The sequence below is a fragment of the Bos indicus genome, chromosome 2 (genome assembly GCF_029378745.1).
Source record: "Bos indicus isolate NIAB-ARS_2022 breed Sahiwal x Tharparkar chromosome 2, NIAB-ARS_B.indTharparkar_mat_pri_1.0, whole genome shotgun sequence".
Taxonomy (NCBI): Eukaryota; Metazoa; Chordata; class Mammalia; order Artiodactyla; family Bovidae; genus Bos; species Bos indicus.
In genome coordinates this window covers 34,953,100-34,970,123 of record NC_091761.1, presented here as the reverse complement: position 1 = coordinate 34,970,123, position 17,024 = coordinate 34,953,100, and the positions used below count along the sequence as shown (strand labels likewise).

The 17,024-nt window shown below is 34.2% G+C and overlaps 1 protein-coding gene across 2 annotated transcripts in view; it reads left to right on the top strand.

The window, feature by feature from the left end:
- The window catches only part of PSMD14 (proteasome 26S subunit, non-ATPase 14), a 107,434-nt gene extending 91,760 nt beyond the window's left edge, over window positions 1-15,674 (top strand). For both annotated transcript variants that reach the window (XM_019971867.2, XM_070804295.1), the window contains 3 exons: window positions 2,020-2,145; window positions 12,757-12,819; window positions 15,262-15,674. In XM_019971867.2, coding sequence (XP_019827426.1) covers window positions 2,020-2,145; window positions 12,757-12,819; window positions 15,262-15,360 — 288 coding nt within the window. In that variant the 3' untranslated portion in view covers window positions 15,361-15,674. The remainder of the gene's footprint in view (window positions 1-2,019; window positions 2,146-12,756; window positions 12,820-15,261) is intronic.
- The last annotated feature ends 1,350 nt before the right edge of the window (window positions 15,675-17,024 follow it).

Genomic DNA, 17,024 nt, shown 5'->3' with positions numbered 1-17,024 from the left:
AGTTCAGGTGCTTTCTTAATGTCAAAAACCCCTGCCTTTATTCTTATCCCACCAACTTGTATACTTAACTCCAAGTCTTACCTGAGGGACCCAGTGCGATCGTTGTCCAGGCAGGGTGGGATTATTATTCTGCTCATTGGTTTGCTTTTGAAGCATACAGAAATCCTGTTCTCAGCACTTAATTATAGGTAGCTTTATAACATTGGTATATATAGCTTTATAGCATTTTTAGCTTTATAGCATTCCCTGGGTTGGCAAGATCCCCTGGAGAAGGAAATGGCAACTCACTCCATTATTCTTGCTTGGAGAATTCCATGGACAGAGGAACCTGGTGGGCTACAGTCCATGGGGTTGCAAAGAGCTGGACACAACTGAACGAATAACACTTTCATTTTCTTATAACATTGGTAGTTGCAACTGTACCAAAATTTCCTAAAGATATATTTCTAAAACATTATCCATGGTGAAGATGGGAAGCAATCAAAGAAATTGGGGCTACATGTGCAGGAGTTTTCTAGGTTTTTTCAAATTACTCTTGCCTCCATGAGCCCCAGGGGAGGAATCAGGGAATTTGGAGCTTTTGTGTCTTGGAAGTTCTCATTGGTGATTTTGACTTGCTTGACTAGCTTATTCTTCAGCATAAGGAAAACTTTGTACTGATTTTAGCTGCAAACAGTTCTTTTAAACTAAACTCACTTCTGACTATGTCTTTAGAGCCTCGTGCCCTGTGGATCTCACTTAAAGTATACTGCTTCTAGGACCTACTGTATAGCACAGGGAACTCTGGTTAACGGTATATGACAGCCTGGATGGGAGGGGACTTTGGGGGAGAATGGTTATATGTATACGTATGGCTGAGTCCATTTGCTGTTCCCCTGAAGCTAATAGGTACACCTCAGTACAAAATAAAAAGTTAAATAGAGTATACTGGTTCTCATAGCAAGAAAATATCAATCATTCTGTAGCCACCATTTTTTTGATATTGTGTAATTTTATCATTTAGAAAACTCTTCTTATTCACTGGTAGTCCTCAACTAAATGACATTATTTATAGAATAGGACTTTAAGAAAAACTGTCTTAGGAATTTGAACTTGAAAACTGATGAATTTCCAAGAATATGTATTCAGAACTAGGAGTCCAATTTAAGAAATAATGAGCTAAGGTGTTTAGTTCTGTGATCACTAATAGGATCTGATCCTAGTTTGCTGATGTGATTGCAAACTGGATGAATCTGATTTTTTTTCCCAGTTTTATGACTTTTCATTCTGATATAAAATTTAAATTTAAAAAGTTATAGACAGAATATTAGAATTTGAAGGAAACTTGGAGATTATCTACAAGCCTTCAATTCATAGATAATGTAAACAAAGGCTCAGAAAGACTGACACAAAGTCATTCAGTAAATGGGAGCATTTACCTCCTTATCTCGGTGTTTGAAAGCTGGGCTATATGAACTGTTAGAAATCCTATGCATAGCATAGTAGTTTCATTCATTCAGTATATACTTATTGATTATTTGCTATGATTAGATTATGATCTAGATTCGAGAATCTAGACCTTGGTGATCTTGAATTAAAGTCCTTGCCTTGTTGATTTCTCTTTAGTGAGAGAGAAATGCACTAAACAAGAAAACACAAGTTTCAGCTGTTTATAGTGTTATAAAAATAATAAAACAGATTAAGGAAAGAAAGATGTTTAGGATAGTGTGAAGTGGCTTTTTTATAAGGTGGTGAGAAGTGGCATCTATCTCTAAGGAAGTGAGAAAGGTAAGCGATAGAAGGATAAAGAAAATAGCCTTTGAGGCAGAGGGACAGCAAATGCAAAGGCCATGGGGTTGGAGTATTCCTTAGAGTTTTATTAATATAAATTTAGGAAGATGCTCTTTAGGGTTTATTTAAATTAATAAAATTAAATTTAAATTCATTAATTCCAGAAGTTGTCTGTGAAGTTGTTTTTCAAGACATAAAGGAAATCTCTTCAGTATAGAGGCATAATTAATTTTTCTTTATGTTTTTTAGATGTTATTAAATTTGCATAAGAAGAGTTGGATGGAAGGTTTGACACTTCAGGACTACAGTGAGCACTGTAAACATAATGAATCAGTGGTAAAAGAGATGTTGGAATTAGCAAAAAATTACAATAAGGTAAAAACTTATTTTCAACATTTATTTCTTAATAACCTTTGGAATATGTGCGATTAGCTATTAGGCATTATATAAACAGTTAAAAGCAGAGTGGCCTATTTCTATAGATCAAACAGTAAATATTTTTAGGCTTTACAGGCCATCCCGGCCATCCAGTCTGTTGCAACTACTCAACTCTGCTGTTACAGTGTAAAAGTAGCCACAGACAATAAATACATAAAGGAATGCGTGAAGCTGTGTCTTAGTAAAACATTTACTAAAATTGTCATCCGGCGAGATTTGACCCATGGCCTGTAGTTAGCCAGCCCCAGCCCCGGTTGTAGGCCACGTAAAATGGTCTTTTACATTTGAAATCTTTCCATTGTTCAGAGGACTTTTTCTTGGAAGGGAAGGAAGAACAAGGAGATGTGAACAACAATAGCATTTAATACTTCATAACATGTAACTTGGGATTGGGGGCAGGAGGAGAAGGGGACGACAGGATGAGATGGCTGGATGGCATCACTAACTCGATGGTCGTGAGTCTGGGTGAACTCCAGGAATTGGTGATGGACAGGGAGGCCTGGCGTGCTGCGATTCATAGGGTTGCAAAGAGTCGGACACGACTGAGCGACTGAACTGAACTGAACGTGTAACGTATGAAACTTCCTGTTTTTCATTAAATAAGTATTTACTGAAAACTGGTTAGATGTCAGGCTCTGGGGATATAGTAAGACATAAGACCTATCCTCGTGGAATTTACTTTCTGGCAGAGGAAACAAAAAGTCAACAAATAAACACAACACAATATATTATAATTAGTGCTGTGCAGACAGTAAACAGGATGATATAAAGAAAAAGAGCAAGGGGAGACCACTTCATATGAGAATGTAAGAAAAGTTATAATTCTAAGAATCTCCTAAAAATGTTTATTGTACGCTAAAGTGTATGTGGGGCTTTCCAGGTGGCTCAGTGGTAAAGAATCCACCTGCGAATGTAGGAGACACAGGAGACTTGGATTCGATTCCTGGTTCGGGAAGATTCCCTGGAATAGGAAATGGCAAACCACTCTGGTATTCTTGCCTGGGAAATCTCATGGTCAGAACAGCCTGGCAGGGTACAGTCCATAGGGTTGCAAAGAGTCGGATGTGACTGAAAGACTGATCACATGCACACACACACACAAATATACGTGGTCATGATAATATTTTATTCACAGATTTCTGTTCTTTTACAATTTGAAGCTAGAAGTCCAAAATCAAGGTATTGGGAGGGCCTTACTCCCTGTGTAGCCTCTAGCAGGGGAGGGTCCTTCTTTTTCTTTTCCAGCTTCTGTTGGTCCCCAGGTATTCTTTGGCTTGTGGCAGCATAATTCTAAGCTATAACCAAGGTTTTGATTTCAGTGTATCCATTTAGGGTGGACATGGTTCAACTCATGTTTTTCTACTTTTTTGACAAAAATCCATATAAAGAATAGATTTTACATTTCGACCCAATACATGCAATGTATTTGTATATATGTATATATTACAACAGAAGTAAAGTGAAGTGAAAGTCACTCAGCTGTGTCCGACTCTTTGCAAGCCCATGGGACTATACAGTTCATGGAATTCTCCAGGCCAGAATACTGGAGTGGGTAGCCTTTCCCTTCTCCAGGGATTACAACAGAAGTTCTATGAAACAATATTTACCCTTTTACAAATGATATATTCTATTTTCTTTCTCATCTGACTTGATTTCATTCTGTTTCAGTTATATATATACATATTATGTATATGGACATATAGCTTGTGATCTATTAAAGGATCAAAACCCTGTGATTTGTGAAACATATACATATTGTATGTACAGTGTTATGGTTACAAATATTTATCAAATATCTTCTGTGCAATTTTCAGTGAAAACAGGGATTCTTCATTTTTAGGAAAATAAGAGCAGTAAGAAAAGTTTAGTACCAAAGTACTAGACTATAACTGGTGTGTTTGATAACACCTTAGTATGCAAATTTTCCACAGACCAGCTGCATCAATTTCACTTGTAATCTTGTTAGAAATGCAGGTTCTTTGACCCACTAAATCAGAATCTACATTTTAACAAGATTTCCAAGAAATTTGTATACCCATTCAAGTTAGAACTTAGAGAACACTGCCGTAGAGAAGTCCAGGTGAAGTCCTGTAATTCAAAGCTTTTTCCTTTCAGCTGGGAGAGACTCAGGATGCTGTTTTAGAAAATAATAACATTTGAACTAGACCTTAAAGCATGAGTAAGATTTGGAAATACAAAGAAATGTTACCCCAAGCCAGCTGAATGTCATGAGCAAAGACTTGGAGACAGAATAGGCAAGGGCATCTTTAGGAAGCTGTGTTTGGGTAGAGTACATAAGAAGCATGTACATAAAAGGGTAAATAGTGGGGAATAGAGATTTTTAAATTACTGAAGTCAAGTAACAGTCTGACTAGTTTATTTTTTGATTAGGGGCATGATATACCCAGAACCTGACTTTAGAAACATAATTTAACAAAGGTATAGAAGAAAGTATTTTAAGAGGAGATTTGAAATGGAGATTCTTCTTAGGAGGAACTTCTGTTACCCAAACAAAAGGTAGTAAGTGTCTGTGTGGATTATAGTAGTGGTAGTAGGAACAGAGGTATCAACAGATTAGTAAAATAAAATGTGCCAGTTGGATAGATAAAGTGAAAGAAGAAGGACTCAAAGATGAATTAAAGTTCTCCTGCCTAGGTAACTTGAAGTATGTTAATACTGTTAACATTTCCAATTTAAGCAGAAGTAGAAAGATTGAGCGGCTTTCCTGATAAAGAATCCGCCTGCAGTGCAGGAGGTGCAGGTTTGATCCCTGGGTCGGGAGGATCCCCTGGAGGAGAACATGGCAAAACACTCCAGTATTCTTGCCTGGAGAATCTCATGGACAGAGGAGCCTGGTGGGCTATAAGTCGATAGGGTTGCACAGAGTCAGACACAGCTGAAGCTACTTAGCACACATGCATGCACTGAAAGATTGAGAAAGGATATAAAGAGATTAAACAAGTAAGGAATTCCCTGGCAGTCCATTAGTTAGGATTCCACACTTTAATGGCTGAGGGTACAGGTTTAATCCTTGGTCAGGGAACTAAGATCCCACAAGCCACAGTGTGGCAAAAAAAGAAAAATAGAATGTAAATAAAGCAGTTCACTAAGTGGGACTAAAAATTGACAGCAAGGGCTAGAGCTTTTGGAGACAGTTAAAATTGATATTAGTTGTCACAGCAAAAAAAAAAAAATAATAATAATAATTTTTTTCTTTTTAATTTAAAGACATCTTACAAAATACTAGCCAAGAGATAGTGTATAAGATTTGCCGAGAGTTAACAACCAGTCTTTTGAGAGAATGGAGAGCTTTGGAAAAAATGTTGATGGGCCCATACAAGCTAAAATCCAGCAGAATTAGGGTTGGCTTTGAAGAGCATTGCCCTGATTTATATGTAGTGTTCCAGCTAGAAATCTCCATTGGTTCTAGATTATAGGGAAATATATATATAATGTTTCTAGTATATGTTGTAGAGATTAAAGAGAAGAAATCGTTTATCATATTTAAAACAGTTACCTTTTATAAATTAAAAAGTTAAGACTTAAGTTATTATTCAGCAGACTGTAGGAATGGTTTTCATTTCTCTGTAACATTACAAGTTTAAGTAAATTCTTATTGGTATCACTGCCAGGAAATAACCTATTTATGGTTACTGCTGCCCATCCACAGAAGTTTTTCCTATTTTACAGTTTTAAAAAATCTCTGTAGTACTCAAAAACTTGTAAGGTTTGGTTATAAAATGAAAACAATGTGTAAGCTGTGATATGAAGGAGTCCAAATTTGGGGCTGTAATTCCCTCTGTGATTGAAAGAGAATGTGGTGGAGTTTTTAGTAACACTTAAAATATAAAAAGAAAGGCCCATACAACTAGTTCTCATAGTATTCTTTTTAATTGGTTGGCGTTTTAAACTAAGGTAATTATAGTTAGGTGCCAGATAGCTCTGAAAGTGAAAGAAGGTTAGAAAATAATTAAATTTTTTTGTATCAACTTTTTGATTTCAAGTCTGAAGTCCACGCTGAGATTCTGCTTGACTGTTAATTGTTGATTTCTCTATAATTACTGAACTTCAACACCCACAACTCTTTTATTTCAAATCTACTAGTTTATTCATGCCAAGATGCATCAATATTTCAAAACTGATAATATTTGATTAGATATTTGTAAATAAGTATGCCAGAGAAAAAAGGAATTGTAGAAGACATTTTTAAGAATAGCATAAAAACATAAAAATTTACTTTGTTTTCAAACATGTGGCCCTATAAATTCAGAGATTTGATAGTTTACACTTTGGGTAGAAAAACTTAACTGCTTAGTAACCTGAAAGAAAGTTTGGATGCAACTTTTATGTAACATAAAATAAATAATTATATGATTACATTTGGTTTACTAAAGTAGCTGTATTAAATAAAGTCTTGTTTTAACGCTAGTGCAATAAGATAAGAAAAACAATATATAAATATTAGGAAATCAGGCCAGATTATCATTATTTAAGTATGATAAGATATGTTTGCAATCAAACATAGAAATATATGAAACTAAACTAGAATACTATTAGAACTATTATGATTGAGAATTATATAGGTTACAGTAACCATGCAGTTACATATGGTGAAATGAGTTATAAAAGGCAAATCAATTCACAGTAGCATCCAAAATTACAAAATACTTAGGAATAACTACCATAAAAATGTAAATGTATAAATATATATGACTTCTTTGAAATACAGTAAAAAAAGCATTTGTGAATAAATTCTCTTGTTTCTGTAAGGGAAGGCTCAATATTTGTAAAGATGTGGTCAAGCTTCCCAAAGGTTACGTTAGTGTTAGTAAAAATATCAGTGAGCTTTTAAATTGTTGATTAACAGTAAAGTTTGTCTGCAATAAAAATGACATTTATTGAATGCTTGTTAGGAGTACGGCCAGCAGAAAATATTTATACCTATAACGCAGAAAAGGCTAGTAGCCAAAGAGTACATAATAGACACATAGTTCCTACAAAATAATTTTAAAAAACAGTAATAAATTGATAACAAAACTGGAAAACTCACTGACGACAAGTGGCATATAAACATGAAAAAAAGTTCAACTTTATTATAAAGTATTCAAAGAAAAAGTTAATAATACAACTAGTTTCTTTTTTCTTTTCAAATAGAAAAAAGTGGTTTGGGAGAATGTGCCACTAGTGGGAAAATAAAGACTGATATATGACATTTTGAAGGCCATCTCCCATTTTATCTTTCACTTTTAAGTGCACGTTAGCTCTTTAAGCCAACATGTTCTCTTTTTAAGGATTTATTATGAGGAATGAAATTCTATGAGTACTAACTTAAAGAAATATTTAAAACTTGCTCTTATGTATATAAAATGAAATTGTATAGCAATATTAAAAATTCCTGCTATGTGACCTTCCCTCCATTTTCCAGTGATAACCTCTCTATCTCTCATATATCTCAATGTATTATGCTGTTAACAGTGTCACCTCCAAGGTGGACGGTAGGGGAATTTTATACTTCGTGTAAATCCTGGATTTTTTTCAGTTTTTGTACCAAGTATGTTTTAGTTATAACTAAGATTGTGTTAGCTTGAAGTAACAATGGATTAAACAAAATAGGAGTGTATATCTCTTGCAGTTCAAGGCCTTGTGAAACTTTGAAATTACTGCAAACCCAGATATCTCCATCTTTTGCCCCACTTTCCCTGTATTGGCTTTTGTCCTTTGTATTTCCTCATGATTCCTGGTGGCTGCTAAAGCTTTAGCCATCCCATCTGAGTTTCAAGCAACAGAAAGAAATGCAGGGGCAAAAAAGGATACTTCTCAGATAAATCAGTTCCTTTTCAGGGTCCTTTCTATAGGTCCCACACAGCACTTCTGATTATATCTCATTGGCAGAACTTAATCAAGTGGACATACTTTGCTTTGAGAAAGGCTCTATAATACAGTCTTTTATCTGGGAGCATAGCTGTGTTTAATAAAATCAAGGCTATATTACAAAAGAAGGAAAAGACATATGTTGGGTATGTAACTCGTATGTATGTATGTATGTAACTAGTATGTATGTATGTAACTCGTATGTATGTATGTAACTCGTGTGTATGTATGTATGTAACTAGTATGTATGTATGTAACTAGTAGTAGACTCTGCCACAGAAATTTTTTGTACAACCTAAACCACAGTTTCTATTATGCATACAACACTTGTACGGACACACACATATGCTCTTTATTTTATATGTTTTATATAATTACATTTTAAAGTTGGATTCCTTTTAGCATTTTTAGAAAGAATTTACACTGTTTAGGGTCACTTAATAAATCACAGGTTTGCTTTATTCAGAATGTGTCATTAAAAACTAAGTATTTCCCAAATTGCCATGAATGTTGCTTTGAGGTCTTTGGAGATAGATAGGACTGTATTTAAGTCACAATTTTATTGTGACTTCTTATTGGCTGTGTCCCCATTTCATTGAGTATACTCATTTTTTGTTTATTTCATACTGTATTATAATTTGTGATTTATAGGCAGGTAGAGTAAACCTCAAATGTGACCTTCTTGAAGAACTGTCTTATTTGTAGTGAGTACTTAATAGTTACTTACTAATATATAAAATAATGAAAATTCTACTCTTGAGGATATGCGTGAAATGTACTACAGTGTTATAAGCACTTTCAAAAGGAGAGTTGGAAAATTTATAGTATAAATATTGATGTAATTAACATATAGAAAGAAGATCGTGCCTAATTTCTTTATGTAAAAATGTAGATTAACTATTTCAGTGGAATGTTTTAAGGATTCTGTATATTTCTATGTATATGTTAATGTTTAATTGCCAGTGATTGTAGGAAACCCATTTTTTTGTTCTCCATATTCACACCTGTAATACTTTCTCAGAGAATTTTCTAATTGTTTCATGTTTGTTAATTTTGCTTTCCCAAGTATGTTTTATAAAAGCCATTTCTTTAAACTTACTCTCAATCCTCATAACCCATAATGTGATTTTCAGTTAGTCAATTCATTGACTCTATAAAAATCAAGAATAAAGTAAAATGCCTATGTTACATTCACTGACAGTTATGCAGGGATTGTTTAGTGATGAAATAATATACCATACACGTGATTTTTATAAAGCATGTGCTTAATTGGGAGCATGCCATGTTATAGAGTGAGTACAGCAAACATGTCAAAGGGAAAAAAAGAAGCCCAAGAAATGGGCTTGGGTAGAATGATTGGTTGGTATCATCAACTTAATGGACATGCGTTTGAGCAAACTCTGGGAGATAGTGAAAGCAGGGAAGCCTGGCATGCTCCAGTCCATGGGGTTGCAAAGAATCAGACACGACTTAGTGACTGAACAACAATAAAGTGAAATAAGAGACATGATGTCATAAAAGCAGAGGTTAAAGAATTAAAAAAGAAAAGGGTGTATTAGAAAAGGTCTTCAGAAAGTCCAGGGAAATGGAATCTATTGGAATTCACAAGGTGGAGAGATCCTTAAAATCATATTAATGAAGTGCCAAGGACCCAATCCATGTTTGTCAAAGGGAAAATAAAATGGTCAAGTTTAAAACAGAGGTTTTCCATTTGAGAAATTTGACCATTACCAGAAAAAAGACAGTGAGATTAATGGGTTTGGTAAAAGCCTCTTGAAGATAGGGGGTACATCTAAGGGGATTGTGATAACATAACAGACCAAATTCCAGGAATTTCTTAGAACTGTGCAGACCGTGCATGATGGGATAGCCATCTGGGGGTCTTTGTTGATAAACTGTTAAAAACGTTTCTAGTGTGAATAGCCACAAACATTTTCAGTGCTTTTTTGTTGGTTGAGTAAACCGAAGAGCTCGAATGCAAAAGCAAAATTTGATGCCAAATCACAGAAGTTGCCATAAACACAGAAGTTCCCCTAGTGAGGACATTGCCTGTGCCTGAATTTCATTTGTTTCTGCTGGTACCATTTCTTAATTTTTCCTGGTGACTAGCCAGAATGAAGACAAACTGGTCTTGCCCAGAATGGTAAAGTGATAAAGGTAACTTAGGTAGATGGAGAAAATATTTAGGGGTTTGTTGTGATGATCTAGTCTATCTCAGAATGTAAGAGATGTGCTTACTCTTTTGTCATGGGGGTTTGCAACCTTCGTATATGCCTAAATCTACAGCTGCTCCTCGTTTTCCAGATGGCATCTATGGCTGGGAGTACTTTTTACCATCTGCACTTCTCAAAGAGTTTGTGAACTCTCTCTTTTAATTATTGGAAATGGAAAAACTAATTGGTAAAGTGGTTAAATGATATAAAAGATTTTAAAAACTGAGTGAGAGCTTTTTAAATTCTTTTTATTTTTATATTCTGTTTAACCTTTCAAATAGGATCAGTGCTTTATGTGGTTTTTTACTTTCATCTTTGCATGTCTGCCATCTTTGATATTTGCAACACTCCAGAATACTGCATAATAATTGTTTTGTACATGGATTGGTATTTTGAGCCAAATTCCAAAACCCTTACCTCCTTCCAATACTGTAAAGTACTATTGCTGGCATGAGCATGGAACAACTAACACTGAATGGATATAGAGTACAAACTTACGTGAATTGTTCCATTCATCTAATGTTTTCAAATTGGTAAGATACAGTGTCATGATTTGTAAAGGTAATTTAGAAAGACAAACTTTTTATGTGTTGCCAGTGTTTGCATGTATGTAAGACACTAAGATAATGGGAGACACAATTTTGGAGATCCCTGTTTTAACTAGCTGAGAATAATGAGTGACATCTGACTCTGAAAATGAACATATTCTCTGTCTAGGGAATTCTGGATTTGGAGTGTTATTAACTTATTTTCTCTTCTTTCAGTCTTATGAGTCATAAATGTATTTCCTAATGATGTGTTGTAAATAAGGATCCTTTAATAATCAGTAGATAGATACAATACTTATTAACCATCTTCCCTTTAGGCTGGTTCTACTGGGGAATATTCTCCAGATAGTTTGTCCATTTATAAAATTAGATACTTGCCATCTTTGCTCATTTTCAAGTTCTCTGTTTACAAAACTATTAAGAAGGTGTGAAATGCAGCCAAACTTCCCAGTTTATGGGAAATGTCTGATGATTGCATTTCCTACATGTTCATTGTTCACACATGAAGAAATTTGGCAGCTGTGAGATTATTAAGTTTAGAGTATCCAAATCTAACCCTCACTGGGATTTTGGTTTCCTGCTTTCTACCCATATCTTCTCACTGCCCACCCCCCCACTCTTTGTAACCATATAAAGTCCTGGGGTATTATTTCTTAAGATTGATGATACTTAAATTTTCTTCATTTTCCATTTATTAAAATGCTAGGAATAAATCATAGACTAGGAGTTCACCTGATGCAGAGTCCTAGTTCCCCGCAGTGGCATACTCAAAACTGTTCAGAAGGAGGTTCCTTAAACTTAGAATTCTCAATAAAGGGTTTATGCGGTGGTGCCATTATTAGGGTAGTGGGCAAGAGTGGTAGCTAATGTAAATGCTGTAATTATTTCAAAATTATTCTGCTAGAAAATTTATGATCGTACACATAAAAGTTTATAGCTGACTCTGAAAATAGTAGAAAGTGATTTGTTTATATGGTTTGATTGATTTAATTTTTACTTGATTTGGCATTTAATTCAAGTAATTTTTTGGTGTTGAAAACCTCAGGTTACTCTATTTCTTCATGATTATGAAAAATCATGTGGAGAAATGAGAAAATTTTCTGAATACATATTTTACTTTTAGAGATTTAAATATGTGAAAGTATTAAGGGAAGATACTATATGATCTGTTAGGTGTGGATCAAAAGTCAGCAGCAGGTCCTTTGATCCTAAGTGTTTTGCTGTGCTGTGCTTAGTCCCTCAGTCGTGCCTGACTCTTTGTGAACCCATGGACCGCAGCCTGCCAGGCTCCTCTGTCCATGGGATTCTCCAGGCAAGAGTACTGGAGTGGGTTACCATGCCCTCCTCCAGGGGATCTTCCCAAACCAGGGGTTGAACTTGTGTGTCTTATGTCTCCTGCGTTGGTGGATGGGTTCTTAAAACACTAGTGCCACCTGGGAAGCCTCCTAATAGATACTGGGTGTGCATGGGTTTGGCTGACAAGAAAAAGGAGACAAAATAATAGGGAACTGTGGGAGAAACATAGAGAAAGTAGGAAAAGAAGACAAAATAAACTAGTTAGTACCCCAGTGCCACAAGCAGCTGCCTTAGGTTCTTCCTTCTTCCAGTTTAGCCATCCATCAGATAATTCCATAACAGTTTTCAAATGGTTGACACTTCCATTTGGTGATCCAATTTGATATTTTCAGTTTTGGGGGGTTTTTTTTGGACAAATTTCTTAAGTCTGTTTTCAAAATGATGGTGGTGATAGTTTTTATGACCCTGAAGGATTAGCAGAATTGCTTTTTTGCCCAATAAATTGCTTGAACAAAAGATTCTATGAATGAAAATTAATGATTATTATTATCTTTGATTATTTTGCAGTGGGAAAAGCACATTTATAATTTGAAACTCTGTCCTTTGTGTTTCATTCACAGGCTGTAGAAGAAGAAGATAAGATGACCCCTGAACAGCTGGCAATAAAGAATGTTGGCAAGCAGGTGAGGTATACTGTAATAGATTATATGGTCACATAGTAACATGTTCTTGAGAGTTAAAACTATTTTGGAGCCTGTATGATTTTTTTTGTTTCCTGTGTTCACTCTACATTTTTCTTCTGTCATGTAAATGTGATGCTAATTTTAAAGGTCACTGAATTATTTGATGTCAGAGTCTTTTTGCCAGCTATAGAGAAGTAAATCACAAATATATACCCATGAAATACTATTTTTAGTGAAAATAGTAGAAATAAATTAGGAAACTTGCATCCTGAGTTAATTTTCCAAGTATTATTTTTATCTGAAATAATATTATCCTTGAAGATAATAGAATGGTGGGTTTATTTCATACATAGCAGTTTTTAAAATGATATATAATCTGTCAATATGTAGACTTCAATTTATAGGTAATATTCTTGAGAAAGATTAAAGCCCTGTTGAATTTTACTGAGTGAAGAGAAAGGGTTTCAAGTATTTGCTCTTTCACTTTACCAAGATGAAATATATATTTCAGTTCCTATTTTTCTGAAGGTTGGGGGGGAACACACCAACCAATTAAAAGAATCTACAGATTAATTAGACTGTTTTTTAAAGAATGTTGATTACATTTTTTCATTTCATGGAACATGGTTATCATATTGCTGATGTTGGCAGAATCTTGATATTTCAGATGCAAGACACTAAGCTGTCTTTGCTTTCAGCCATCCTACCATATGCTCTGATCCCATCACATCTCACAAGCTATGTAGGTTTGGGCCAGGACCATTCTTGGATGGGAAATCTCTAAGAATCACCCAGCTGCCACAAGAAGTAATGTAGATAACTGCGGGAAGTGTGTTACCAATTTGCTGCAAAACCAGTTACTCCAATAGAGCAGTAGGGGCAAAGGTTCTAACTTAAATATCATGATTGATGAAGTCAAATCCCACTGCATTCTGAATATTATGGTTTAAATAACAGTAGAAACCCTCCAAAACCAAAATGAGATATAATTCGTCTTATTCTTTCATCCAGTATGATACAGTCACCCTTGTTGTCTTTTCCCACTACATATTTTATTCTAATATGTAATATTAGATCACCAACTTGGAACCCAGCATTCAGTAACTATTTCTTGAATAAATAACTCTGATGCTATAGTTTCTTGATATAGATTCAATTTAACAGTTAGCAGCAAATAAAAGGAGTAAATTAAAAGTGAAACTGAAAATATATATAATTGCAAAGTTTAATAATCATCAGAATCATTTTTTAAAATATCGTACTTCACTGGTTTGGCCTACTGCGTGGCAAAGGCAAAACTGGCTATAATGGAATCAGACCAGTGTCTTTTTCTCTCGCCAGTGTTAGACTCATTCACCTAAAATGCCCTAAGGCTTGTTTTTTTTAACTAAAGAAAATTTAATATTATGGTCTGGTTATTTGAAATTATCTGTAGCGTGTTGTGTGTCTGGGTGTTTTAAAGAAATCAACGTATTGAAATTGTAGTTCAGAAAGCAACAGCCAAGAAGTAGTTTCAGTGGTGAACATTTTTTTAAAGTTAGGATTCTTGGTATTTTAGCAATTCATATAAGAAAATAATGCTTTAATTGAGAATTTTTTATTTTGTACAATGTATACCCTTTATATCAAAGCTTTCAAGTTTTTAGCTGAAATATTTCAATCAGCTCAGCCTTAAACATAAATGTATATTAAGCATTTTAATTTAACTTCCTTTATTACAGTGCAACTTTAAGCCTTATTTTTAACTCATATTTCAAATACAGATTTGATCAGGTTTAAATTAATGGATTGTACCTCTATTCTTTTCTGTGATACATTTTTTCAAAATAGCTACATGAAATATTCTTAACATTTTAGAATTGATCCAAATTGTATTTAAATTTTTAAGTTACTAATAGTAACTATTGATCCAAGAGTATTTCTGATTTAAAGTACTATTTGTGAAATATTAAAATCATATAGATATTAAATTAAAATTATAGAGGAAGTGATGAGATTTACATTGAACTCTTGCCTATTGGTATGTGTCTGCTTTGAGCAAAGTACTCTCTCAGACGTTGAATATATGTGAATGGCAGAAAATATACACCTATAATCAGGCTTATACATACATATAAAATGCTCTTAACTTTTTTTATCAGATGATTTCAAACTGTATAGAATTCCTTGTGACTCTTTATATTTCTGCTGCAGTCATAACATTGTGTAAATCAACCTTTCATTTATTTTATCAGCTCCTTAACATTTTAACAGATTTAGTAATCCTGAAAATATAATAGTATATTAGGAAAACAAAATATTAAAATATATATATATACATTTAAGTTTGGTTTTCTTTACCGATTTCATCAGCTACTAAAAAAAAATCTAAGCAATTCGTCTACCAGTAATATGGTTCTTGTTTTTTTTTTTTTCCCTTTCCGTATTCTTTTTTTCTTTTAGGACCCCAAACGTCATTTGGAGGAACATGTGGATGTACTTATGACTTCAAATATTGTCCAGTGTTTAGCAGCTATGTTGGATACTGTTGTATTTAAATAAAGTAATGGAAAAAGCTTTTAGTGATACTTTCAGTGTATAGTCCTCTGTTGTTCCTAATGCTCAAAATCAAGGGACCTCTGAAGGTGTATTTGGTTAAAAATAAGACATCTGGCATCATTTGCAGCACTGTAACACCTTCAGTCTCCATTGTGCAATTACTTCTATTTCTTTAGTCAGGGTCTTTGCAGATTCCAAAGTTGTATAAGAATACATCAAAGTGGACAAATTTTGTTAAGATCCCGTTTAATATTTGAAATCAGTAACACAAATATATTTTGATTGTTGCTTACAAAATAAAATACATTTACAATCTATGTCTCCTGAGGTCTTTTTGGCACTGGGTGGAATTGATAGAATAACATTTGACAGTGCTCTAGAAATCTCACACAACGATATGTTTCCCTTTGCAATTTAAGGTAACACAAAACATCAGTATGATAACAAAACTTCACAAATGTAAAATGCCTGCCATTAATGAGTGGCTACCTCATTAGTGAGTCACCCAGAAAAATGTTGACATATTAAAAGTATTTGTCACAAGTTAATATTGTATACTCAATATCTTGTTAACACATTATACTTCCAGTATTTCAGATAAGTAATATAAGAAGAAAAGGGAGGCAATTTAAATTTAGACTTCTGTGATTTTCTTTTTAAAGGGTACATTCCACCAACAGTGTTGAAATTGGGAGTTAGTTGCTTGCTGCATACTTCACTAGACTTTAGCTGAGACCGCTGTAGAAGGTGTGTAATGTCTTCAAGCAAAATGAGAAATGGAGCCATAATGTTAATTAATATCTTGAGTACATAAGCAATAAGTTTGTCATTGTTTTCTCTCATCTTAAATTAACTGAGAAAGACCCAGTTTCCTGATAAAGACAAAAATTTGACTAATGGCAGTTTTCAGAGATATTTCATCCTGTTTCTAACTTGATGTACATAAGTAATTGTTCTCATTAGTATTCATTCATGGGACAGTACCCTACCAGGGCCTCCAAGAAATGTGCAAAAAGTATGGAGACAAATAACATTTAATTCTGTCTCTCCCTTTGTGAAAATATGGTAAAAATGTTTCTAAGGCTTCATTAAAGGGGAGTTTACTTGGGGATTTAGAATTGAGACTTAGCCTCTGCTAGAGGTGGTATGAATAATATGATGAACCAAATTACTGTCCTATTTAAATAATCCTAGGCTTTCCTTGGTAGCCTAATGAAAAGTTGCTAGAAACTTAAGTGGAAGTGGCTTAAACTCCCAATATGTTTCACAGCCTCATTTTTGGTGGAATGAGAGGTGTTTTGAGCATTTCTTGATTGTCCTGTGGTTTCTTCTTTTAAAGACAGTGATGGTATATTTTATGTAGGATATGTAATATGTATTAATTGTTGGGATTATAACAGCCAACCATTTACAATTAAAATATAAGAGTTGAAGTTAGTAGAAGTTTTCCTTTTGCCTGTTTTAAACTTGTGTGCAAGCTGGGTTTTTTTTTCATACATTATTTTCCCCCATACATAAATAAGGTTCTGTGACTTCTTGCACAGATACTGTTCATGAGAGCTAGTAAAGATTTTTTTGGTACAATATGCGCTCAGAAGAAGGTCTGAGTAATCGAAGGGTTGTTCTCAACATTCCATTTGAAACTTTTTTTTCTTTGTCTTTCACTT